The 27894-nt window shown below is 44.7% G+C and overlaps 1 protein-coding gene across 1 annotated transcript; it reads left to right on the top strand.

Moving 5' to 3' along the window:
• Window positions 1–4058: 4058 nt before the first annotated feature.
• CTTNBP2NL (CTTNBP2 N-terminal like) lies at window positions 4059–27557 on the top strand. Its single transcript, XM_037410556.1, has 5 exons — window positions 4059–4164; window positions 9472–9579; window positions 19960–20190; window positions 22541–22648; window positions 23431–27557. The coding sequence occupies exons 2-5, from the start codon at window positions 9481–9483 to the stop codon at window positions 24910–24912; spliced, it is 1920 nt and encodes a 639-aa protein (XP_037266453.1). The 5' UTR covers window positions 4059–4164; window positions 9472–9480; the 3' UTR covers window positions 24913–27557.
• Window positions 27558–27894: the final 337 nt, after the last annotated feature.

The following is a 27894-nucleotide window of genomic DNA, read 5'->3' on the forward strand; positions in this document are numbered from 1 at the left end:
AAGCAACAAAATAAAAAAGGAGTTTACAGCATCTCTTCAGCATTCACTTGTTTAAAAGCAAACAATACCCCAACGATTGACATCAGGGGTGCATTTTTAAAAGCAAGGCTAGGCAGTAACTTCCACTTTAAAAAACCCTACAAGTTTTATGAAGCTATTTTACACAGCTTCAAAGTTTCAGGAGAGAAGAAAAAAACACTCAGTCAAAAACAGAATATATTTTTATAGCAGCAAAATTTCTGGAATGAGACTATAGATCTTCTGCTAATATGGGGACCCTTCAGAAATACACACCCACATGCCAGCACAAACAACACACAGCTATATTGATGGATGTCGTACAATATTTAAAAAGAAAAAATACATAACTCCTAGGGAGGCAGGGCTGGCTCTTTTCCCAGATGGATTCTTGTTCTGACAGCGTCACAAACATGACAGATGTGCTTCTTTCTAATTGTTTGTATTTGTGGTTTATCTCTCCTGCCTGTGATACTGCAGGAGAAATCTCCCCTCTCCTGCCATTGTGTTTCCTTCTCTTTGGCATTTGAAGATTTTTCATTTCTTAATGTTCTCCAATGTGACATGAGCCTGCACCGTGCTGGCCAAGGGAGGTTGCACCCCCGGCCCGTTTCCTCCCTTGGGCTCCCTACAGAGCCGAGACCTCCCACTCCCATCCTATGGGACACCACCACCACCCCACCACCCCCAACTCTGGAAAGCTGCTCACTCTTTCACATGCTATAAACATAGAGGCAAACCAGAACCAGCTGCACATACTTGTGCTTATCCTGCAAAAGTGCAGGTACTGTAGTGATTTGTATCTGCCCTCACCTTGGCACTTCTCTGCTGTTTCCTTACATCAGAAGTGCACACTGCATGCACTCTCGGGCAGGTACCTCATTCTTCTGCCCCTATCTGACACACCTGGCAATCAGCAGCATGCTAAAAATAATAAAACAAAAAGAAGATGGCCAAACAGCCTGGAGAGAGATGTCTTCCAGATCTGAAAAGCCTGCTCCTCCTGTGTGGCTGATTTACTTCTCCCCCAGATGCAGACCAGCAAGCAACTGAATATGCTTTTTCTGCATGGGCATATGGGCTCTACTAAGAAATATTTTTTTTCTCTCTCATCTCTACTAATTTGCTGGGTTTCAAGGCTGCAGCTGTTTAGTTTGCCCTCCCTGAGACCACCTAGGACGTCTAGGACTCTCAGTCCCTTCAGATGTTTGCTCTTCAGCTGTGCTGGGTTCATCGAATGTCCTCACCAAGCCCCAGAACAGAGAAGCTTTTGGAGCCAGATGTTCCCTGATGTAACTCATGCATCTGTGACCTTTACATGCTCAATTCATCGCTAGTCAATCATGAGCCTCATGCAAAGCTCTTTCTGCATAAAGGTCTCCTTTCTCCAGTGTTTCCAAGAGCAGGACTGGGCAGTGACAAGAATGTTTGCAGCAGCATCAGAGAAGGGGTGACCAGCTAGCAGACGTTATCACCCAGATCAGCTGTGCCAGCCTGGAAATACAAACCCTCCCTCTCTGTTTTCAGATGCAAACATACATAGTGCTTCAGTTCTGTTTTGTGGTATTTGGAAAAACAGCTCCAGTGCGGCGGTTTTGGAAAAATGAAAGCTCCCACCGAGCCCGTGGGCAGGCAGAGGGCCCCTGGCCGCCCCGCCGTGCAGCGAGTGCTGCGGACACGCGGGGGAGCTGAAGCCACGCGAACCAAGCGGCTCCCAGCTCCACCCGTGCTCCCGACACAGGGGTCCCGCCAGCCGGGGTCTGCGGCCCCGGCCATGCCCGTCGCGGTCCCGCGCTGCAGCACCGGCGTCACCACGGGTGTTGAAAGCCTTGGAAGCGATGGATTTCAAAAAGCCAACGCAAAAGTGCTGGTGGTTGGGAATGTGCGCATCAGAACGGTGTTCGTTCCAGTGATGTGCAAGCGTGAACCCCCCACCTGCCCGCAACCATGCGATATAGCTCTCAGGCTCTACCCACCTTTTTCACTAAAGCCCCCCTTTTTTTTTTTTCAGGGAGATGAGATGCCGTGCCAGCTTACAGCCTAGATCTCCCTGGCAGGCTCCGTGTCCTGAACTTGCAGGATATGGTGAGTTAAGTCAGCTTCTCTTTTGTCTGACTTCCTTCATTTGTGGCACTCCACTAGCCCCCTTCCTCTTTTCTCTGGCCGCAGACAGGGAACAACCCTCCTGCAGATGCGGGTCACCTGCTGCCAGCAGCCATCTCCCCCCCCCCAGGGCTGCCTGGCTTTCTCCAAGCATCCCCCTCCCCTTACCCCTCTCCAGCCCATCCTTGCTCTTCCAAGGCCTTCACCCAGCACTGTCACTTCTCCAGTGGGAGTGAAAAATGGTGCGTAGGAAGTAAAGAAAAGCCCGCAAGCTGGAACCTTGATATGAGCTGCTACCATTTATCATGTACTTGATGAAAGGACATCTGCCCTAAACCCATATTCCAAGGATAAAAGAAGAGACGACAGGTGAAAAGCAGAGAGCTGGGAGAAGCACAGTGTAAGAGAAAGGTAATCACAAATAAACGTAAGGTACCGGCAAGCTCAACAGTGCCACAGGGGCATTTACAGCCTGGCACAGCTCAGGAGAAGTAACCCACAGGCTTTTTTTTTCCCCCCCAGGCTCTAAGATTGCTCGACCAGAGGCACTGCAAAAGTTCCAGTGTTTATCAAGGCTGGGAAATAATGCTCAGACAACCCTGTCTAGACGAAATCATCTTCTGAACATACTAGACAGGAGCTGCAACCGTTAGAGGTGCGGTTTACTGCTGGCATCATCACTCTGTGAAGTCCCTACGTGATGATATTTTTTGTGGTGGATTCAGACATTTCCACTCGAGAGACTGCTGATTTCACGGCAATCCACCACCTGACAGCGCAGGCCCTGTGCTGCAGCACCACGCAAACCCAGCACTTCCACCAGTGGGAAAGGCCGTTAAAAACAGTTTTCAGCTCTTCAGAACTAAAGGCACTAGCAATGCTGAGCACATTTCATAGGAAGGTCAGAGATAGAACGATTTGATGTGTTCTACACAGAAAGGGTTAGTTCTCGTTTCAGCTGCCACGCTGGCTTAGCAAACTGCTGGGTAAGCAGCCCGACAGCGAAAAAACCTGCTGCCCTCAACAGTGTCAGCCGCCCAGCAGTGGCCCTGCTCTGGCTGAGGCACCCATAGGTGACATGGCCTACAGCAACAGCCTCCAACATATTCTGGGCTCTTTCCTCAGCTGACAGCAGGTAAATAAATGTAAATATGCTGAGCTTTCCACGGTATCTCTGTGCACTGCCTGCTCCCGCCATCACGGTGCTGGCCATCACGGTGTCACTCAGCACTTGCAAAAGAATAACAGAGGGAAACTGTGACAGGCAGTATGTCATGTGCCTGCACTGATGGCCTGCCCAGGTGAGTCATGCTGCAAAACAGCGCATATGATAGTACCTCCTCACAAATAAGACAGAACTATTATAAAACACCCAGAGGCAAACCATCAGTCTCAAGAGAGAGGCCAAGTTCAGGCCGCAGCATCGCGAGTGGAGCTGACCTCAGAGGCGGCAGGCCAGAACTGCTGCGAGGGGCACTGGCCTGCCCCGGGGCCCAGAACCAGTGTGAGGGGAGCCGGGCCCAGAACCGGTACGCGGGACACTGTCCCGCCCGGGAACACCCAGCCTGGCCTGAGCCGCTGTTTGGGGGCACCGCCCCTCACCCAGCTCCGGCCTCTGCGGGGTCCCGCTCACTGCGCTACCCGCCCGGGCTCCGGACTCGGCGGCCGTACCGGACCGGGCCCCGCCCACGGCCGCGACGCCCCCGCGACGCGACGCCCCCTCCCCTCCCCTCCCCTCCCGCGGCGGAAGTGACGCGCCAATCACAGCCGCCCGCTCGCCCCGCCGCCGCCGCCGCGAACAAAAGGGATTTTCAGCCCCCGCCCCGCCCTCCTCGCCCCGGTTCCGCCGTCTGATTGGCGGCCGCTGCCGCCGGCGGCCGGGCCCCGCCCCCGCCCCGCCTCCCCGGCGGCGCATTGGGCCGCGGGTGTGCCCGGCAGCGGCTCTGATTGGTAGCGGCACCGTCCCTCAGCGGGCGGGTGCGAAGGGGCGGGGCGGCTGAATGGGGACCGGAGCGGCGCGGTAGTGGCGGCGACGCGGGCCAGGTCGGTGGGGTGGTCGGTGGGGCTCCGCTCCGTGCGGCCCGGTCCGGCCCGGCCCAGACCCGGCGTTGCCGCGGCCCCTGCCCCCGCGGGTGGGCCGCGGCAGGTGCGGGGCGGCCCAGCCCCGCGGCCGGCGGGAGCTCAGAGGGGCGGTGGCGGGGCCGGGCCGAGCCCTGCTGCGGGCGGGGGCGGCCGGAAGCCGGGAGGGGCGGTACTGGGGGGCGCGGCGGCTGGGGGCAGCGGAGAGGCCGGGAGGCGGTACCGGGAGCTCGGCGTGGCTGCCCGGGGCCGGGCCGGGCCTGGCCGGGTGGGCGCTGCCGTGGGGCGAGGGCAGGCAAAGCGCCGGGGTCGGTCCCTGCTCCCCCGCGCCCGCCCCGGGACCCCGGCCTGGCCCCGCGGCGGCGCCGGGCGCTGAGGGGGAGGCCCGGGGTCCGCGCTGCCGCGGCAGTCGCCCTGGGCTGCGGCCGGCTCCGGGCGGCGTTTCCCTTTGTTCGCGGCGGTTGTAGCGGCCCGTTGCCGCCCGGGACCGGCCCCTGCCAGCCCTTCTCCGGGCAGTCGGTGCCCCGGGCCGGGTGGGCAGTGACGGGCAGGGCAGCGCTGCCGGGGGACTCGTGGCTGGAGGAGCCCCCGGCCCGGAGCCCGCTGGGCTGTGAGGGGGCCTGAGGGGCGAGGCCGGGCTGCCCGGCGGTGTGGGGGCCAGGGCAGCCAGGGGATCCGTTTAACTGGCTTGCAGGGAGCTACAGTTGGCACACGGTGGCTGTTCAAGGGCTTCAGCCATGTTTTGAACGTTAATTGAATGGAGTTGCTTCATCCAGAGCAGTGCTTGGCGAAATAATGGGGTGAGGAGGGTCTGGGGGGGCACATGCCCTTATCGCCTTTTATTTCTAAGCTATTGTGGTGGCAGATTTAACCACTGCTCATTTTAACCCAGTTCTCGGCAGTTCTGATGCAATGCCAGGTGACATTGTGGATGCACAATTATAAAGCGTATGTTAGCTTTTTTATTACATAAACATGTGTAATTACTTTAACAACTCAAACATCATGCTATACATGCAGCAGCATTTTTAAAAACTTGTCTATCAAGAGTTTTCAAACTAGTCATTTAGTTTCTCATATGAATGCGATTACATGACTGCCCATGCAGGCTCTTGGAAAATACCAGTTCCTCTTCAGGGACAAGACAAAAAAAAATACAAAAGAAGCAAATTCAGGATTATAGACATAGAGGCATTGTTGCATTGGCGTAGCTGTAACCACAGCTTTTGAAAGGAAAGGCCCTCCTTCAGAGGAAAAAAGGAATGACAAGCTATGTTCTTCCTGGTATTTAAAAAAAAAAAAAAGTACAAGAGTTTTTAGCCAAGTGCTTGCAGAGCATCTTGACGCTTCCACTTGACAAAGTCCCCTGCCAGAGCCTCGGGCTGTGCACTACGCCTGCCCTTTGCTTAGTGCCCACTGCGCAGGGGCTCAGTCCTTCGCTCAGGGTGTTGAGTGAAGTTTGCTGGCGCTGTTGGCTAACTCTGTTCGTGCTTATATGTATGTGAGCCCAAGCGAAATGTAACCTCTAATGGTTTCATAATCATCGTAGTGTGATTCAGGGCGCGGAGGAGCTGCCATGGACTAGAAACTTACTGCTTTTGTTCCTGAAGTGGCACATGCCAAAGATAACTTACCCTGGCTGGTTAGCTTGCGTGGTTGTACACGCGCTTAAGCTGGTCCTGATATTTATTTTCAGTTAAATGCTGGGAAGTAGCTTTCTAAGAGAAGAGTTCTGTATCTTTCAAGGATAGGTGTCAGTCTCCTGAGGAGACTTTTTAATGGTCCGTAGCTGAAAGGAAGCTTACCTTTAGGCAACCAGTAAGTAATTATCTTTGTTTATGCTCCAAATCTTTGTTTATTGTCCAAAAATGGTTGGTATATCTCAGACTCACAGAAAATATTTATACCATCAGACTAAATAACGAGGTCCTTGCGGTTTGTGGTCTCTGTGATTGGACTCTTCAGCATATTTCACTGACTGTAAAGGGGTAATGTGCCCTGGGTATTTCTAGATCTTGTTTCTAGTGCTGTGAAACTCTATCTGTTGAGTAAAGGTTTTGAAATAATGGATCAGGTTCCCCAGCTGATGACTACCTGTCTGTTTGGTAGAATGGGACTGTCTGCAAGGGGGAAAACTGGGTAATTGAATAGGGTTGGTGTGATCTCTTATTAAAAAGTTGGACAAGGGAAGGCACAGGGACGTGTAACTGGAAAGCAGTCCTGGAAAGGTCAACTCAGGAGCCTGTGACAGTGGAGGGCCAGGAAGGGATTTGAATTTGGATAGAGGAGGAGCTGCTCACATACGTGCTCGTTAGCTGTTTCATCCAGAGATGCTTTTTGTTCTTGTAAAATAGTAATGTAAAATGAATAGAGCTTTTTTCCCCATTTTTCAGCTCCCTAGTATTGAGTGGCCCTAAAAGGGAGCGCTTGGGATGGTGATGGGTTCAGCATAACAAGTGTGCTCTACTGCATTAAAAAGTTCCTTGTAAGTCAGTGCAGAATCCAAGTGCAGTTTTGTGCAGTGTTTTTAGGGCAGTAACTTTATTTGCAGCATCTGCTCCCAGTCGGTCACTTCAGCAGCACGGGATAACCTGTGCAAACAGAGCAGTGAAAGGGCTGCAACAGCAGCAGGTTGCACACAAGGAAGCCAAGGCTGTGCTGCTTATATATCTTTAATATTACTTTTTGTTATGTAAATGATTGCTGTGCAAACTGTCTCCTGCATTTTATTTCTGTAGGTACTTTTACCCGTATATTTTAGGACAAGGCTTGTTTATATTATTAAGCTGATTAAAGACTATAGCCATAGAGGCATGTTAAGAATAGCATGGCTTATTTCTTAACACTGTGAAGTACAGATCACAATGCGAGTATTTAGAATATAGAATAGAAGTTATTACTGCCCAGACTAACAGCTTTAAAATACCAAACTGCAGTTGGTAGTAGCTGTCTTTGGGTTAAAAGTGTGCCATTCGGTGGCTAATGGAGAGATTCAGCTGCACGCTTCCATGTCATCTCTTTTTAAGAGAAGAGCACAGGCGCAGTCACATCGAAAGTCTGCATTCAAAATTTACTGTCCTGGGGTAACGGAGTTAGATGTTACACTTTGTTCTGAGATCTCAAGGAAAAATTCTCCTTTTTAGTGCTGGCTTGTAATGCCACAAAACTAATACAACTTGATGAGTATCTGGCAAAAAAAAGTTGTTGCTATTTCCTGTCAGTACTGATTCAGTCTTAGTACCTGCAAATTTAGTCTGAGCAAGGGCTGAGGTGATTTTGAAAATAAGCTATGCATCCCCTGAGCCTATGTTCCAGATTGAAAACCTGCCCAGGGAGGTGATGCAGCTCAGGCTTCAGTACCAGCATAAGCATGGTAAATGTTAAAAGCTAAAACCAGGACCCCTCTTTTCTCACCCTGTATGGCTACTTACGTTTTAGCATTAATTTGCTGCTTCTCGTGTACTCTCCCTTTTTCTTTAAGATGAACAAGTTGTAAATCGCACTCCTTCCATGTGGTCTCAGCTAGCCAGGCTCCCCGTGGTGACAGAACCATCAGCAGATGTACCTGAAACTGAGGGAGATGGTCAGGTTCACATCCTGGACAAATCTCTGTAGAGGTCTGTCGGCTGATCGCAAAGTGCAGCTCTTGCTGAACTGTGGCCAGTGCTGCCCTGGCCCGATGAAATGTGATTTGAGTCAATATAGTGAGTTTCCTAAATCACACTTTTCTGTCAAGTCTTGATCAGGCTTTTTTGAAATTATGACAGATATGAATGGGTTTGCCAAACACTCTGCTTCTGTGTTTTCCTCTTGAATGTTGATGGATCTGCAGTAGGGAATATAAATGCAATGCTGACAGATTCATGGTGTCTGGTTAAATTGGCTTTGGAACAGCCATAGTACCCCAGTCATAGTTTCTTCCACTGAGGGGTCCTGGAGCAGCTTGTGTCAGTAGTAAAGCGAGCCAGAAGAGTCTGTAAGAAACGTTACTGCTTTGTGGAATTTCATGTAAAACACTGTGTGAAGCAAGAGCGTGACTGCGTGATAAGAAACGTGCCTGCTTAGCACAGGGGGCACAAAGTAGATTCTGATTTCTCTTGCTGCGTGAAGGCTACCTGCTCCGCTCTGTAAGCAGAACTTTCTGTTCCCAGCACCTGGAAAACTGCTTTGGCATAACAAGATGGAACTTGCATTTGTGCGTAATTCTCCAAGGCACAGTTATGCAAATCAGTTGTAAAGTAACAGTGACTTCAGAAAAATTAGCGTTGAGTCGAATGTTTTAGCTGGATAGACTTCTTCAGTAAAGGTTAACCCTTTATCATTTGCCACCAGTGAAGTGGAATTTGGTATCTCAGCTTCGTCATGCTGTAGCATTTTCTGATTGATAGAGAGTGGTAAAAGATGGATTTGACTTGAACCCAGAAAAGTCTATTTGATTGTTGTGCAAAGCACGAGACTGTGTCAACGGGTATATTTGTATCAGAGACAAGGATTTAGTCTGTGAAATTATTTCCATCATTAACAAAGTAATTAATAAAAAGGCTTGTCACTAGACAGTGTTAGTTAAGTGTATCAGCAAAGATGCGGGGGGGGGGAAGCTTTTTATACGTGCAGTTCAGATGATGGATCTTTGTTTTATGTGGGCAGTAAAATTCTATTTAATAAATGATGGTGATATTGAAACACTTTGAAAGAATAGTGATTAAATGAGTGTTTTTTGTGGCATTGATTTTTTTTTTAAAGCGGTTTGGGCCTGTTCCATTAGTAATGCCTAATGGCATTCCTAGGAAATGCATCACAGCTCCGTAATGTTAACTTTGCCGTTTAAGTTTGTCTCGGTGGCCCAGCTTGGACTGCATTCATCACGGCGCTTCAGTCTTTTTTCAGTGATGTTTGCAGCTGTGTGATCCAGATGTGTAATTTACAGTAGCGTGGCTCTTAAATATCTGTGTTTTTCCCTCTCCTCTTAACTTTGGCTACTTCTTGGTGAATGTTATGCTGTCATATTAGCCCGTACATTCTGCCTGCACCATCTGGGTGTGCATATGTTCATGACCCCTTGGGGAAAAGGTGAAAAATGCATCTTCTGCAGCTGGTCTTGGAAGTTGAAGAGAAAATGTTCCCCTTGTATATTGTCCCCTTTCCCCCCAGGGCAATTTGGAGTCCAAAAAACTAGAAGCTGCAATTAAATGGAGATGATATGTCATAGCTTAGAATACCAGTTTTAATGTACAAAGAAATACCTAGTAAACTATGTTCCATTCTTTTCAGGTTTTCAGGATGAATCTGGAAAAACTCAGCAAACCAGAACTACTGACGCTGTTTAGCATTCTTGAGGGAGAATTGGAAGCAAGAGATCTTGTCATAGAAGCTTTAAAGGTATGTTGTAAGTACCATGATAAGAGGCAAAAATGACGACAGTACTGCTATAGGTTCTGCAATGCACTTGGCATCCAAAGTGGCAAAGATTTATTACTGGTTCAGAATACCATCTTAATATCAGTAGTATTAGATAATAAATGCTGTATATCATTCTATGTCTTGGAACTCATTATGGAAAGCTGGCTGCCAGAAGCATTTCGGTGTTGAATTACGGTGTTATGCATGTGCTTTTGCCCTTTCTGATAAAGAAGTGAATGTTTCTGCTATTGTGAGAAATGTAAAAGTTCTATCAGACTGACTTTGTTGGTTTTGTTCTTCTTTAGCAAGGAGGGGTTCTTAAAGCAGAAACTGTCCTCTCCAGGAAGGGATTGCGAATTACTCTTTGTCATGCTGAGGAAAAAAACATGCGTGGCTTTGTATCGTACTAAGCCAACGTAAGCTCGCACTGCCGCTGGGAGCAGTGACCTGCATGATCAGCTACTTATTCTTTCCCTTTGCTGGCACAAGTGTCACCTTCCAGTGAGGTAGATATGAGCTCAAACTAACCCATCAAAAAAGTTAGTTTCAACCCATCAGTGCAGCTGACATCATGGTTGTGTGAGCGCATGTGATGGGCCAAGGCAGGGAGAGGTGCTGGAGCAAGCAGGATCTCTTCTTGCAGGGATAGCTCATGCTGCAGGAGGACTGGCCAAAGTGATGCCGGTGTATGTGGTGCTAGCCCTCTGCTTCTGCTTCCCTTCAGGTGGTGTGGGCTGTGGTACGCTGTGGCCAGTTTGGTGTCTTAATGTTGAGCCTAGAAAATACTTAAAAAATGTGTAGTCCATGTGTTAATACTGCGCCTTTTGAAGGATGCCTAGGTGGCACTCAACCTCAGTTAGATGGAAAAAAAAATTGGTATAAATGATGCAAGGGGTCAATTTTTTGAAGAAGTGAGTTGTGACAGGGTTGAATATTGAAGGTGTTTTCATGCTGATCTGTCACTGCTCATAATGTTTAAACTTCCAGCTGTTTCAGAAGAGGAACGGCAGCTTGCAGGCCTGGGAGCTGCAGGGACTTGGTTTTCCAGCAAAAGCTTCTGTATCTTGATTCCAAATACAAACACCCTTTGGGGGTGCAGAGTGAGATCCACCTACAAAACAGTTGGGATGCTTATGTGTTTGTTGTTAATTGTTTTTGCATTTAGACAGTCTTTTCATTTTGGAGGAATATTGTTACCCTCTCAAAACAATTGATAGTGGAAGGCTTGGCTCCTCCCTTGGAACAGGCTTGCAAATTTCTCCTCTGTCCTGGGATCAGTCTTCTAGTTCTGTCTGGTCAGTGTGTTACCAAAACAAGCACCACTTTAACATTGCAGCGTGAAATGCATGTAATGGAGCACAGAGAAACCAAGGGGAAGGAACGCAGCCGCTCAATTTCCAAAATCTTTTTATTGTGTACCTTCCAGTAGCATAAAGCAATTATCTTTTCTGTTAAAATTAAACCTGCAGTTCCCTCTTGCATGAGGAGATTAATATGGTTAGAATACCCTTTGACATCATTTGTCAAGCACTCATAACTGAGAAGAAATCAAATGAAATTGTAACCCGTACTTGATAATTAAGTGGTATAAAATACCAAGCTAATCAAAGGTTAGTGCTATTTTCCCCTTCTTCTGTAAGGGATACGCTGCAGTGTTTCATCTTAAGAATGCAAGGAAAGCTGAAAGTAATAGGAAGGGACAGTAAAAGCTTCACGTGGGAGCTGGCTCTTTCTGCCCACAGCCCTGCCTTCCGAGCACAACCACAGGGGAAGTTAAACCCCTCCAGAACTGGCCTGTGTTTGCAGCAGATGGTGGGATGGTGCAGGTCCCCAGCTGTGCTGTTACTCGGGTCCAAAAGCTGCGTTCAGCTGTGCCGCAGCTCAGGTCCGGCTTCCTGCTGCAGAAGGCTTGCATTGCCCTTTTGATATGTGGGAGGAAAAAAGCCATGTAATGACTTAATCTGGTGGCTGGGCAGAGTTTCAGAAGCAGAAAACTCCGTGCTTTGCTTTGTCTATTTATTTGGGATATACAGTTAGAGAAATTCTGGCCTTACTGTGCTTTTCTTTTTGTTTACTGATAGTAACTGTGGTAACAGCTTTACAGTGTTGCACCAGCTGAAATAGTTTGATTGTGTGTGACTGTAATTAAAGGAAAACCCACCTTGATAATCCATTTACTCATGTTTTTATACATATAAAAATGCTGCCTTGAAGGAAAAGCCCTCTAAGGCTGAATTAAAGACTAAAACTCTGCGAGCAATTAGTTTGACTTGCATGTGACAAACTGCACTGTAACTCACACCGAGAAGGGTCAAAACATCCAGGGCTGGTGGGAGCGCTGGCTGCTCCACGCACAGAGGATTCATCTGCCCGTGGTCTCGCAGCTGTCTCTGTTCCTTGATTGTTACCAACAATGTATTCTGCCTCTGCAGATTCCTTTGGAGGCATGATAGTTTTATATTAAGTGCACGTACATGTTAGAAAGAGGTGGAGTGGGACCTGTACTTCGTAGAGGATTCCACGATCCTTAACAGTAACAGTGTTTTTCTCCAGCAGTTCCCTTAGACACGTAGATGTCTGGTTAAAAATCAGACGTTTATCTGCCCTTTTACTTCCCATACAGTAAGAAAACTGCATTTCCCCTTGCAGGCTAATTTGACTATCAATTCAAATTTAAATGCTTCTGAACTCTCTGGATGTCTGAGGCAGATCCTTTAGTACGTTATAGGAAAGAACAAACACAGGCAGACAAAGAGTACCTTAGCCTGTGAAACTGTAATTTGATGATAGCTCAGTCTGCAATAATTGATATTCCTGCATGCTTAGACAAAAACATTTAGCATCTGGCATTTAGTAGAGAATATCCATGTGTGCAGATGACAAAGCCTAAAATAGTTTTCTTCTCCCTCGTGGTATCAGGCCACTTGTTGGCTGGCACTGGCCCTCTGTCTCACTGTGTCAAAATCAAGCTGCTGAGCCTGGCTTTCCGGAGACTGCTTGCTTAATTTGTTCTTTTACTTTCCTCCCTTCTCTTCACGTCCCCTCCCCGAATCTTTACCCTTTCTTCCTTGCTTCGTGTTCTCCCTGGGTATCTCTTTGCATGCTGCCTGGAGGCAGCACCCCTCCTCTGCCTGCTGGGATAAAGGGTTTAACTCCTGAGGTTTATTCATCTGGTGCTGAGATTCATATTATAAAGAACAGTTGCCAGGTCATCTTTTTGATGCATCTAGCATATTAGGACCTGCCCTTGCTGACTTCTGTACTTCTTTTTTTTTTTTTTTTTTTTTTTTATGGTTTACTGGTGGGTTTTTTTTCCCCTTGTGTATTGTTTTCAGTTGAGTGGTGGGTGTTTGTGATGGGGACTATCATCTCTCCCTGTGCATTTGCAGTGGGCCTGGTCTTGAATTTTGATGTCCACTTCAAATTGCAATCTTACTTTCATGCATACACAAGATACTAGTATAAAGGATTAAGTGAACAAATTTACTGTATTCAAAATACTCATTTCCAGTGCTTCAGTTTGCTTCCTCTATTTTGAAACCTCTTTGAAAAAAAACTTTTTTTTTGCCTGAAAGTAGCTTCCTGTCCACTACATAAATCTTAATGTTCTCCTCAGAACAGACCTTAAGTCTCACTTCTTATTGTGCTCCTTTTCCTGTAGTTATAATCTTAAGTCATCCCCAAAAACAGATGCTGTCAGAGAGTTGCATAGTATTAAGGGCTATGTTCTCAGTTCTTATTGTCATGTAGAAAGGATTGTGTGCGTGAACCACAGGTTAGTCTTCTGAAATAGCACACCAGGAGTGGAAACAATCCAGTGTTTAAATGGGTCTCTATCACTGTGTTAGAGCACTTTGTTTCCTGCCCCCTGCTCTTTAAATGAGGATTTTCCATACATTAGGAATGAAGTTCTGTTTACTTTTAGAAAACAGGATACAGCTTTCTGGCATATTCTTTTATGTTAATAAGGCCTTAGGCAATTTACACTGGAATAGAAGCTATCTATTTTGTGTTAATGGCTGGGAGCTGGTATTCATTGCTTTGCTTCTGAATTCAGTGATTCATTCTCTAAAGCAGTATTAATACATTGCAAAATTAAGTGTTCCTTCGTTAGTGGATTTAGAAATTAAGTTTACAGTGGAGTTTCAAAAACTAAGTCTACCACTTGTTTAATAAAAAAAAGTTCAGTAATATAAAACCTTATTGCAGATGCTAGTAAATCTTTCACAGATGGGACAAAGTGGGCTTTTGCATCACTTACAAAGCAGCTTAGAGCTAGCAGTGTTCCCATGGGTGCTGTGCTGTTGGAATGCAGGCTTTTCTTACAGCTTTTCTTGCAAGTTTGGGGAATTTCTTGTTTATTTCTTGCTTGAAGCTGCACTGTTTGCCTGTATCTTTTGAAAGGCTGGTTCTCTTCACCTTCTCAGTACCCAGATGGGTGCTGAACGAGGAGCAGAGAGGTGTGGGAATGACTTCCTTGCTGGAGTGGCTCCAGCTCTGAGTTTCAGCCATCCGGGTGTTGTCAGGCTCCCTGTTTTAACAGTGCAGTTCGTGAGCACGGTACAGTCCCAGGCCATGGTCTCAAGTGTGCTAGGAGCTGCACATGGCCATGTTGGGATGTGTACTATCCGTCCTACGCACCAGAAGTTCCCAGGGAAAGAAGCTGCAGTTTTGTGCTGCTTGATGTTCCCTAAGAACATTTCTTATATTTTTCAAAGCTGATAACAAGTCTTATGTGGGCATATCTGGGTAGCTCTCGTTTATCTGGTTTGTTCACGTGATATAATGATGGCAATTAGGATGGTTACCGTATTTAAGCAATGTAATTCCTGCTGTGTGGTTCTCTGCTAGACATTGCTTCAGAGCTGGAGCTGAAGTGAGACTCACAATCCCACTCCAGCATTTTGACATTTATTTTTGTGCAGAGCAAAGTGATCCCCACCCCCATTTCCCTTCTCTGTGTCAGTGATTGCTGTGACCTCAGCTTGTCTTTATTCCCAATATCTGTCTCTGGGGAGAGAAGCTAATAAGGAAGTTCAAGGCAGTAAGAAGCTATTTAAAGATTATACCACTCTCTGTAACATAAAGGAGGAACTTCTGTGCATATTATTACTGGAGAACTGCATACGCAGTAGCTGCAGCTAATTAACAGTGTGTTTGTGTTGTGCTGAGGGTTAAAACCTGAACTGTAAAATTACAGGCAAAAATAATACTTTGCTTTGTGTCCAAAAAAATACTTGAAACTAGTCTTGGAAATTCCCCGTTTGACGTTCCAGTAAAACAAGTTGTAAAGATTATTGAAGGCAGAGAGAAAATGCTGTCACATAAACAAGGTTTCAGTAAAAGGAAATATTTTATTAAAAAAAAAATTACACAAACAGGTTATGGGAAACATCCATCCCAAAAGAGTCTACAAATCCCAAGAGGGAACAGTAGCTTTTCCCTAGCAAAGTGAAGCCTTTGCTTTGCCTGCTTGCATGGAAACATCTCTTCAGGTGTGTCAGATACTGCTTCTGCTCCGTAAAATCAGAATTGCCTCTTTTCAAACAGTCTGGCACTGGTCAATTACCCTAACCCGAGCTAAAAGCCAGCCAGTTTAAAGTGGTACCCTCCTCTCTGCATAAGTCTAATCTTTCTGATGGTTAGTTTTGTTTTTAAGAATAGTTAACATGCGTAGCTGGTTCCTTTTTTGAAGAGCAGCAGCCCAAGTTTAAATGTTATCTTTTTTCCTGTTTGGGAGGACAATTTGATAGTCTTCAAAATTGCTGAATCGTCCATTTAGCTGCTTTTGGGGTTTGAATGTTTTGATAGGAAATTCCTAAGTCCACATATTTGAGACAATACAGGTGGAGGTACTAAATCAGAAGATCTTGTAATTGCAGAAGATTGCATCTTCTTTCATAGCACAGTTGATGCTGGAAGTATGCACGTCGTCTCTGGTTTTCCAGATGAAATTTTCCATTCCTGAGTTAACAATGCTTTTTGTAACCCTATTTCCTTATTATTGAAACTTGATTTCCTGTGCATTTATGTGTTTTAATAGGTTGATACTGGGATCCAAGTTGATTTTTTTTTTCCACTTTAGGCTCACTAATAGAGTATTTCTCTTCCATCAAGTTGCCTATGTTTTGAAAGTTGAACAAAAACTGTGTTTAAGACTGAATTCCAGTTCAGACAGCAAAAAATCAAAACTGTTGGAGGTGTTTATAAGTGACCTCCAGCAACAGCAGAAGTTGAGTTGAAGCATCAGTGAAGAGCATAAGCCATGGGAGAAGTCACTTACGTATGTGACAGTTCTCAATACCTGTATAAAATAAGCCGTGTAGATTATGACACTGTGACTTAATTTTAGAAGAGCTGTCCCCATCACTTTAGTGACAGAGGTGGCTGCTTGGAGGGACCCGTGGCACAGAGGTATCACGGGCAGCAGACTTGAAAAATCCCTATTTGCATTTCCAAGTGCCTGGTGCCCCAGATGGCAAAGCACCGGACTCTTTTTGTAAACTAGATGGGTAGGATGAAGGATGACCTGTTTAAGACTTTTCCTCGTCTAGACAACTTTTAATTAATGTTTATGCTCTGCTGGCTACTGCAGAAGAATAGCTGGACTTCAGAAAGCTATTAATGTTATGATAGCCTCATCTGTTTGTCATGCTAGTTCAGGAAAATACTTAATTGCACAAAGTAGCAAGGAAGAACTCATTGTTCTTTCTCGGACAGGAAACAAACCACCCCACTGAATTCAACAGGGTTCAGAGCCCGGTGCTGCAGGAGCAGGGGAAGAGCATGGCTTTTGTCACACCTTCAGTAATGCAAAAAATCGAAGGTTATCAGCAGTGGGGTGACATTGATGCCAGTTCTTTAAGCTTTTATTAGAAAGAGCTTGCCCAGAAGTAAACTTCTCAAGTGACCCTCCCATTTGCTTACATGGATAAAGTGCTGGTGCCCTTCTGACAGGGTTTCTCCCTTGTTTTCTGGGCAGCAGTAGAGTGACCGGCCCTGGGGTGGGATGGGTTTAAGGGAAGATTGGCTTATCTGTCAAAGCAGTTAGGCCAGCTGGATGAACATCCCAATTTGTAAATACAAACCTTTAAATGCTTGGGTCACTTAGGAATTCTGTACACACTTATAGTGAGTTTTGGCTGAGTCATTTTTATAAATTCTTCAGAATAACTGAAGATTCCCTGCCTCAAAAAAAAAAAAAAAAAAGCAGCCAGTAGTTTTTCCTGTGATTCATTAGACCAGGCACTGGCTCATTATCTGGGGCCACCCACCCATTTCCAGGGCTGATCTTTTCCTTCCTTCCTTTTTTTTTTTTTTTTTTTTTTAATGTATGAAGTTAGAACAATATCTTAAGCTTTGATCAAAGTTATCCACCATTCCTGGTGGATATTAACGGTAAAGAGGGAGGTGTATTTGTGAGTGTGGGCTGTTCCTCTGTGTTTGTTTACTGCAGGGGTTAAAATACAGCTCCAAACCAGTATCATAGAATGAATGTCCCTAACTGGGTTTGGTCATGTAGGAGATATGGAAAGAAAAGTACTTTGTTATGGGGTTTTTATGCATCTTGTCAAGGTACTGCATACACTTCTCTCTTTGAGAGTAGAGATTGACTTCTACTAATATTTTTTTTTTGTGCTAATCACATGGTTGCATCTTAGAATATAGGCCAGACAAGCAAATTTCATCAGCAAATACTCACATTATGTGAGTAAAGCAAAGCTTTATTGTTTATCAGTCCTCTGACCTGTACAGCTCAGTTACAGCAGTCTGCTTGCCTGTTTCAGTGTATCCGCAACAACTGGTGCATGGGGTGATGTCTAGAGCATCACTGTGGCTCTTGTATGCTTGAGGGAAGTGTTTGCGTTTTCAGTACTTTGCATTTTTAGTTTACTGGGACATCAGAAAACAGCCTTTCCAATAAATACTGGCTTCCAAGGCATCTTTCCAATTTAGTCAGCCTCAGTCTTTCCTACCTAAAAGATGTGCTCAAGCACTCCCATAAGAAATGGGTAACACTTTGCCATTGAGAGTTTGCCATTCTTGTTAGCCAAAGGGATTTCAGAAGAAGCATGCAGTGACTGGCACAGTTTTGCTCTGTATTCAAAGTAGATTGCTTGTTTTCCACCCTGCGACAGCTGAATGCCATTTCACAGCATCAGCAGAGTCAGGGCTTTGTGGAGCTTGAGCCGAGAGCCTTTCACCCACTCGGAAGAGCTACCGTGTTTAATGTGGAATGGCTTACTTCCTGTTTATGCTCGTAGGGATGCCCAGATGTGAGCAGAGCATACACAGAAAGCTGAACCACACCTGGTGACCACAGGCAGCATTGGTTTGGAGCAGTCTCTGGAGGCAAAAACATGTCGTGTGTGCTCTGTCAAGTAACGTGCAGCTAGTATCACAGCTTTCCTCTGTAGGTTGAGCATGCTTTGCTAGTTAAACATGCTAAAGTATGCTTGAAATTAAGCTCCTTTAAAGGTGACGGCACATTTTGGTTGAAGGTGCTGGAGCTCACTCCTGCATTTCAGAGAAAGGTGTTGTAGGTGACTCGTCCAGAGGAAAGCCCTCTTTCTCGGTGGCCTCACTAGAATGTGCCTATGCAGAACAATATGTCATCACTTGCACACTCTAGTATGAATTACCTCTTAAGGACTGGTTACCATGACTGTAATGAATCAAGAAGAGTCCAAATTTAAACCTCAGATTTGGAAGAGTGCATCAGCTCTGCTGTGCATGGGCTTGTGCTGTCAGTGATCGACACTGGAACAAAACACTGTCACAGGCTTTCACAAATGCATAGCATTTAGCCTGTAACCATTTCAGTTGAAATTGGTGATTAAATTTCTTGGAACCAAGATAGATCAGCTCTGAGGACTCTTTTGAATCCAGGCCTGGTTTCCCTCTTACGTCTTTTTTGCATGGATATCTGTTTTCATATGGTTTCTTATCATGGTGGTGAACATGTAGAAAAATATCTGTGTGTTTATGAAGTTCAGTTTTGTTTTTTAGAACTTCATGGGAGTGATTCAGTAGGATGAGGCTGTTGGTATCCTAAAAAACACATTTCCAGCTGGAACGGCTGATTCTAAACACTGTAGATGGTAAAGCCTAGTTTCCTTAATTCTTACATATCATCAATAGAAACCTAATCATTCTTATCTTTGTTCTTGAGAAACTAAACCTTGTTTAGTCTGGATGGGAACATTAAGGATTTTTATTAACAATTTATGGATTTATAGGCTATTGCAAGAACTAAACTCTTTAATTGCTCAACATGAAATTCTTTGGTGGTGACATAGTCAAGGAAGCCACACAACAGTAAATGATTAAATCTTCTGTTGAGCAAGAGTTGATACTTACATTCCACAACGGTGTGAAAGGAAAGAAGGTAAGTCATGGACATAGATGGCAGGTTGCTGTAGTATGAGGATATTAGACTGATTATATTGTGGAGATGCTGTGTTTTCAAGCAAGACTTTCCTTTGTTTCTAGTTTGTTTGGGGCCACTTGGTTAAAAGACACTGTTAACCACAGGGTCAACGAGGAATTAATCGAGCACATGCTTCATGTAACTGCCTACAAATAGTATGCATTTGCTTGTGTTCCAGCTGTGGAAATGCAAGGGCTTTTGCAAATTTTTTCAAGATTTGAGTATCTTACCTGGAAAGCAGGTGACTTGTAGGAGTGGTTGTGAAGAGGGGGGACATCCGTCAGTGCAGCGCCAGTTCAGCCTGTGAGAGCTAGGTCACTTGCATGTATTTGACCTGTCTAGATTTTATTGTCTCTTATTAGGGGGAAAACATCAACTTTTGCCCATATAAGATGTATTAATGAGCATTTTTATTAGCTTGGAGCCTAGCTGAAACCTTGAAGGTTAACTGTTTCGAAATCCCTTCTGATGATAGAAGGATTATTGTCCTCACCATACACTTAATTTTTCATAGTCTTAACTTACTCAATTGGAGTCTGCTGTTAGAGGAATAGTACGTGCACCTAGTAAGTGGAAAAACATGAGGTTGGTCTCCTTGTTGTTGCTCTGATCAGAAATGGCAAGGGCTAGGTGGGCTTTGGAGATCACACAGGTGACATGGACTGCCCTGCTGTTCAGCAGGTAGATCACTTTAATTACTGGCTCATGTCTGTTAACCAGGGACCTTTGATGTGACACTTGTGAGTTTTTCATGTCTGAATGCTCTTACTCTTACAGCAGATAACAGGATATGAATCGGACTGTGTTCAGATCTCTTTATTTCTAAATGGAAAACTGGGGAAGAGGAATATTGACTACAAGGTACTTTTTTCTTTAGCTAGTTTTCTATTTTAAGTATATTGAAATGCAAATTTGTTTTTGTATTGCAGGCCCAGCATAGAGACACGTTCCTTGAAGAACGCTATGGGAAGTACAACATCAGTGATCCATTAATGGCTCTGCAGAGAGATTTTGAGACCCTGAAAGAGGGAAATCGTGGTGAAAAGCAACCAGTATGCTCCAATCCATTATCTATTTTGAAAGTGGTGATGAAACATTGCAAGAATATGCAGGAAAGAATGTTATCCCAACTAGCCGCTGCAGAAAGCAGGCACAGAAAGGTAGGTTTTGCTTCAGCTTCAAATGAGATATGCAGAAGTTAACATGTTATCAAAACACAACTATTAACTTCAGCAGAAACACACCTTGAATGTTGGTAACTGAAAGGACTTTGCACTTTTGTTTAAACTTCTTACTCAGTACAGTACACCTGGTAAGCTTATTAATGGTAATTCCAAAATTGGAAATACACAGAAGATGTTTTTGTTAGTTCCTTTTTTGTATGTCCTAGCTTATTTACAGCTGGAAGGTATAGTGCTTACCAAAATGTTAGAAAGGATTTCTGGAAGAATGGACTCTCAGCAGACACGTTGCTGTTCTGCCTGTGACTTGTTCTCTGTGATTGTTGAAGAGCTGGTACCAGGTAGTTATGAGGCTGCACCTCCTTGTACTTTCCTAAGGAAGTATGGCATCACCAAAACTATTTTTCACACTATTTGGCCTCTTTAATAAAGCCCCTATTACTATTCTTCATATAATAGCTTTAATGTATATTGACAGCAATGAAGTGCTTGGTCCACGTGTCAGACTGTGTGCTCCCACAGAGGTTTGCTTCTCTGGTATACATACCGTGGTGTGCTAGAGGAGCATGAAGCCACACACAAGTCTGAGAACAAGAGTCTACTGAACTCTGCTTCTTGGAGTCTTGCTACAACGTACTGTCTTTATGTAACTAGTTAGCTTTTGAAAAAAGAAAGCATTTACATGTTGTTGTCCTGCAGTAAATGTAAGCAAGTCAAAATGATGGAATGTATTTGTCCCTGCTCTGTAGCCAGGGCAGAGAATAATTGCCCAAGAGTGTATCACTGGAATCTGCGACTGGGAGGAGCTCTCTGGAACATCCCTGCAGTCACCTGCGTTGCAGCACTCTATATTAACCTCTTTGCATACTTCTTTTCTACCTTAAAAAACAATTGGGATTTTTGCTTTTACTTGCATCACCGGCAGACTGAGGTGGTGCCGTTATGCGGGTGGCTAGAAGCTCTCTTTTACAATGTCAGATCTGGGTGTACTTTTGGCTAGTGCCTGTGCTTGGGCCAATACCATCCTGTATTTTTTCAAGTATGTCACTCTTGCTTTGATGAAAACTTACTAAATCATGTACAAAAATCTCAAATACAAGTAGTCATGTTCTGTTTCTAATCAAAAGGTTCAAAGTTGAACCCTCAGTTTCATTGCTCATCAGCATGTGGTTAAAGTTTATTTTCCCGTAATCTGGTTTGATGGGGATAAGGTAGAGCAAGTTCCTTTCAGTCTGAACAAATCTGAAGCATTTCTGTTGCAGAAACCTTACTATGACGTAAGCAGCCAACTTGACTTTACATCACAGGCACCATGCTTGGAGTGGGCAGCTGGAGTTACCTTCAGCTTTTGGTTACTGGAAGTAACACCAAGGCTGTGTGTGTCACTTCTCAGCCAAGTGTCTAGCTAAATCAAGCTATTAAAGCCAGATACTTTCTTCCCCTTCTCCTTCTGTCCTTCCTGTCTCCTTCTGTAAAAAGTTTCCTTGTGCAGTTAAAGATATTTAAGCGTTGTTTGGAAGCTTAAATTTTGGAAAGAGTGAGGAGCTGCTAATTTCATGATGAGCATGTGTTGGGAGAGCCTAGAGTTTTGGTGGTGAGATACGGCAGAGTCTTTTGGAAGTTTGTATTCTGGCTTTTTTGTTGAGTTAATAGAATTTCAATTATTCATGTAATTCAGCGTTAAAGCTGAAGGAGCTCCTTAACTGGGTCATTATGGCAAGCAGTTTCATTTCAAGAGCTCATCGTGTTCTTAAGTGGAAGACAAATTAATGTTCTTTAAAATAAACTTTGCACTGCAGTCCTCAAATCCCTTGTAAGAAACTGGGGGAGAAGCCTGTATGCAAGTTACTGCTGAAACCGTAGTGAGGATTGTCTTGTTTTAATTGTTAGTGCCCTGTGTCTCCTGGATGCAGTGCCTCTCATCCTGCTGTGGTTTATATTGATGGTCCTGCCAGGAAATTCTGATGAGGGCACTGTACAATCGAGGATGGATAACATGAATTTTCAAGACTTTTGCAGTTTGAAGGAAAAGTATGCAATTTAGCTTTTTAATATAAAATGAAGATACAACCAGTGTGAGGTTTTCTTAACTTCTTTCACAAACTGACTCAACTATACCAAATAATAACGTAGTATTGTAGCTTGTCCAAAAGCTGCTTTTATGTTTGGTTTGGTTTGGGGTTTTTTTTTTTTGAGTTGAACTCAGATGTCTGAGGCTGCGGTGATTGCTCTCCCATGTCATTTGGCTTTGGACCATGTGTGAAGGTGCTGAACTCTCCCTGCCTGTAAGTGTGCCTGGGTGTCAGGGTGACCAGTGTTTATTTGGCAGGTGATACTGGACCTGGAGGAGGAGAGACAGCGGCACGCCCAGGACACAGCGGAGGGGGATGATGTCACCTACATGCTGGAGAAGGAGCGGGAGCGGCTCACCCAGCAGGTATGCTTTGGTAGCTGGTAATCACCCAGCCCACCGAAACCCCAGGCTCCTGGGTGGTGACCTCAGTAGTGATGTCTAATTGCACCTTCATGTTGAAAGAGTCGTAGGGACCTCCCGCCTCTGTAAGGCACATCATATCTATATGAAAAACAACTGTAATTTTTCAGTGTTTTGGTAGCTGAGCAATGCTAAAAGCTATTAATAAGCAATCAAACACTTTGAAATCTTACTTCAGCCTGAAATCTGAGAAGTTCCCAAGAACAGGGCTGCACTTAATGATAGGGCTCTCTAGTACTCAAAATTTAGAATTAGTCACGAAAGATCTCCTGGGTGTGTTATTCAGAGATGATAATAAATATTTGAGCTTTCTGTTACTCAAGTGCTGTAGACTTTATTAAACATGCATAATACATTGGCGTTTTTAAGTCTAAATGCCTTTAAACGGCAAACAGACAAAGCAGTAAATGAGGTGGAAGGAAGCCTTGCTTGTTCAATCAGCGCATGGCAGACTGGGTGTGTATCTCACTAAAGGTCAATTGCGTTTCGTACCTGATAAAACTACTAGTAAATAATAATAATTCTTAATACGTGCAGCCTGAGTCTTTGCAAGACTGTCTTGCTGATACCTGGGGCAAGAGCCTCTTTCTTAGCTGTTGCTATCTTTTACTGTGTAATTTCTCCAAGATGTGTAGTAACCCCATTCGTTTTTGGGGCATTACACTTCATTTACTTTCAGGAGGTTTTGTGGTTCCCTTCCAGTCTTTTCTGTTCTTTTCTTTCAGTTGGAGTTTGAAAAATCCCAAGTGAAAAAGTTTGAAAAAGAACAGAAGAAGCTGTCAAGCCAGTTGGAGGAGGAAAGGGCACGTCACAAGCAACTGTCTTCCATGCTTGTAGTGGAGTGCAAGAAAGCCACTGCCAAAGCAGCTGAAGAGGGACAGAAGACAGCAGAACTGAGTTTGAAATTGGAAAAAGAGAAGAGTAAGGTGAGTAAACTGGAAGAGGAGCTGGCATCCAAGAGGAAGCGGGGTTTACAGATGGAAGCACAAGTAGAAAAGCAGCTCTCGGAGTTTGACATTGAAAGGGAACAACTGAAAGCCAAGTTGAACAGAGAAGAAAACCGTACAAAAGCACTTAAAGAAGAGGTGGAATGTCTGAAGAAAGCTCTGAAAGAGCTGGAGGTTTCTTGCCAGGAGCACAGTCCTACCGAGCCTTTGCAGCCAAGCCCCTCGGTGACATCCAGAGGTGTTGCAACTGATGGTCCCACAGTGAAGTCTGTGTCTTGCCAGACTGAGTGTCTGCAGGCAGACGGAGCAAATCCTGCCAGCACCAGCAAAGCTGTACACGCTGTGTTTCCCAGCCCTACTACACCTACTCATTCCTATGCAAAATCCAATGGTCATTGTGATACAGATGTGCAGACAGGTAGTGAGCTACTACAGACAAATGCAGCAGAGAGCCAAGTTCAAAAGGAGAAATCTGCTGGTGCAGCCTCAGAAAACGCAGTTGAGAATGGAAGCTCTCCTGTCAGAACAGAGTCACCAGTGCATCTGATGTCCCAGCTCCCTTCTGGTGGGGTCTCCCTGTCTCCCAGCAGCACAGCTGCCTCCTCTTTAACCCCTTCTCCCTGCTCCTCACCAGTTCTGACTAAACGCTTAGTGGGAGCTTCAGCAAGCAGCCCTGGTTACCAGTCATCCTACCAGGTGGGGATCAATCAGCGTTTCCATGCGGCTCGGCACAAGTTTCAGTCTCAAGCTGAACAGGACCATCAGTCAAGTGGTCTGCAGAGCCCACCGTCACGGGATTTGTCTCCTACTCTAGCAGATAACTCTGCCGCCAAGCAGTTGGCCCGCAATACAGTCACTCAGGTCCTTTCCAGATTTACCAGCCAGCAGGGACCTATCAAGCCTGTCTCCCCTAACAGCTCACCTTTTGGCACGGACTATCGAAATCTGGCAAATGCTGTGAGCCCCAAAACCGAATCTGGTCACTCCTCAAGCCCTGGTAAGGTTTCCAGTCCACTGAGCCCATTGTCTCCTGGAATCAAGTCACCAACCATTCCTAGAGCAGAAAGAGGGAACCCTCCACCCATTCCTCCAAAGAAGCCCGGCCTCGCTCAGTCACCTGCTGTTCCTACTCCACTAACCAAAACCTCTTCCCAGGGATCCTCTCTGGGTGCCCCCATGGACGTGGCAAGTAGCTGCTCTAACAATGCTGTAGTGTCAAATGGCAAAGACATTGAGATACTCCTGCCAACCAGCAGCTAGTCTCCAGAAAATGTGAATGTGACATTCCATGGCTTAGCATCCTAGAGCTAAGACGCTGTTTTTCCACTCCATGTTATTTATTTCCATAGTAGCAGATTCTGTCTGTATAAAGCATTTAGTATATTTTTTTCCTCTTTTAATAGGTAGGAAAATATTTTTGTTTATGAAGAAACCTTAACTATAGCTATACAGTAGCCTCAAAATGTCTCATGGTAACAGTCAAATCGTTAGAGATAACAAGAACCATAATCATGTGGTGGGACCTAACTATCAAACTCTAATGGGACTGAAATGCTACTTTTAAATTATGCAGAAGTAACTTTTGCAGACTTTTTACTCCAGATGAACATTTTATAAAAAGTGCCTGAACTAAGCCTGCAATATGAATGTGATTCTCTGAAAAAGGTGAGGAGGGGGACCATCTAGCTGCAGAAACAAATTATTCTGTGAGTCCTGAATGTTGAAACCAACACTGTTTTGCTTTTTAATTCTTTCCATTTGCTGAAATAAGTTAGCAAATGTGCTACGAATTCTGCAAGGTGACCACCAGACTGGTGCAGCCAGCCACACTTTGTCCTTTAGGACGTAGCTTCTAGCTGTTTGAGGAAGCACAACATAAATTTATTGGGGTAAAATTTAACCATAATACAAACCAGATAACTTTCCTCTCAGTATTCGTTGTCCATGTTGTTCTTGCTTTCCTGTAACAGATTCTGCAGAGACGCCTGTGTGCTTTAAATGGCTAAACTCTGGTTTCTGGTGTGTCACCTTGAATTTTCAAGCTCTTCAAGCATTCTACTGTTGTGTATAGAACTTCTGAGAAAAGGATCTTGCTATTACTTGACAAAGATCAATTACTTGAAAAAAAAAAAAAAACCAAAACACTAGTCCATATGATACAGGTTTTTTGCAACAGTAACATGGGATCATCTATAAACAAAAGCAATAATTTTGTTCCTCATCTCTATCTGTTGTCCAGCTGACTTGGATTTTACCCACTAGTTAGCTATGGGATCTTGTTTCCTTGGCTGCAAATATGGAGCAAACCATTACTGTCGTGTGATTGAATATGTATATATGTGTAAGTAGTTTCACACACATACATGCTATAAACACACAGTGTATTAAGAGAATCTTTATCTATTCTTGATGTTCTGCCTAATATGAAGAAAATGTGGGAATTCATTGAGTTTAAAAAAATCACTTGGGAATTGCCTAAGTTGAGGCACATCAGGTGTGTGAAAATTATTTGTGCCCAAGAGGGGAGAAGCGACAGATTCTGGCACAGAAACGTTTGCCGCAAGAAGCGCAGCGCTCGCTGCAGACGTGCTGCGTGTGCTGCCCATCGTATGGCGGCACAGCACAGTTGGTCTTCTGAGTCACTGTGGCGAGAAATACAAGACAAACGCACCACAGATCAGTGGCAGAGGCTGAGAACACAACCCTGAGTTAATTATCTTGGGTGTTGTATGTGAACTGATCCTAAATTTAGAAACTGGACCTGCTGCTCAGTGTTGTTCAATGTTCAGCAGTTCCCTCTGCAGCAGCATCACGTTTACACAGAGCACAGCTTCCCACTGCCAGAGACGCTTTCTCCTTTGTTTTTCAATATTTAATTAGACAAAATACATCCACCTTTATTGTAGGAAAGATCCCTGCAGCAGCTGGGAGGGTGCACTACTGTACATGACCTGATAGGTTCCTTCTTGCTTTGAGTCTTGTTTGGGAGGACATCAGAGCACTTGTGCTGCTTTGAAGTGGCTGTTGTCTGAAGTGACCCTGCTGTTCCCTCCCCCACAGCCATGGCAGGTATTTAGACTAGAACAAGAGGTTTTTACAGACCTTTTAGTAGCCTTTTAAATTGTGGTATTATGTGCTATTATTCCTAATCCAGTGGAATGGGCTGTGTACTAACAGTACAGTAGGGAGACAGAGGCAGCCTAGAGATAAATGGGCGGTGACTTGTTTGGAAGCACATTTATTACTGTTTTAACCTTTTTAGTATCCACAGCAGATTTTTCCTCTTGATGAGAGTAATTGTAAAAACTGATGGGCGGGTGGATTTTGGCCCATGTATCACTTCCAATTCAAAAGTGAGGCTTTTGTATACACTGCTTTAATGTGTTTCTTTGCTTTTACATTAATCTAAATAGTATTATCCCCTTTCTTTATCAATAGCTCTATATAGAGAGATATACTATGATGAAGCCTATTAGGAAATGCACTGAGTACTGTTTCTTCTGAAATATAGTATGGGAAGGGGGTATGCAAAAGAATGTATTTTTGCTAGTAGCCTATCTTCTGAGAGAAACTTAAGCACAAGATATTAAAATGGATCCAACTAATTCAGTAAGACATTTAGAGTTAGTATTTAACTGTTGATGTAGATTCTGTGTGGAAGCAACTAAATATTTCTTCTATAACTCACATCTGTTATAAGCAGACATTGTTGCAGAGTTTGTCACTGGCTAATGGAGTATAATGAAGTGCAAAATGTATACACTAGTATTAATTCATTAACACTTGTAAATTTGTAAAGCCAAATGTACCGAGCTGAAGTCTTTAATCATTTTTATAGCTGATGGCATTAAACATGTTAAACATTCATATTATCAATAAAGGATTTTATTTTTCAGATGTGCAAATTGCTTAAGAAAGTGTTTGGAGTCAGGACCGCGCGTGGATCGAGGCTGCTAGGAGGAACCAGTCCGGGTGGTGGTAGCTGGGCATCACTGTTCATGTGGAAACTGAAGCTTTAATGCTCCCTCTGAAATGTCAGAAGAAAGCCGGTTTCTTTGGAGCACGCTAGATAATGAGCCGTTGCGCCTGGCTGCCGTCTGGGCTGTATGGCTTGTCCACCTCCCCCCACCTGACACTGGTGCTGTTGCTTGGGAGCTGCTTTTGCACAGCAAGCTCCAGGCCACTGTGGCTTTTAGGCGTTTTTAAGTAAAACCGATTTTCTTACAGTACCTCTTTGCCACA

The sequence above is a fragment of the Falco rusticolus genome, chromosome 17 (genome assembly GCF_015220075.1).
Source record: "Falco rusticolus isolate bFalRus1 chromosome 17, bFalRus1.pri, whole genome shotgun sequence".
Classification (NCBI taxonomy): Eukaryota; Metazoa; Chordata; class Aves; order Falconiformes; family Falconidae; genus Falco; species Falco rusticolus.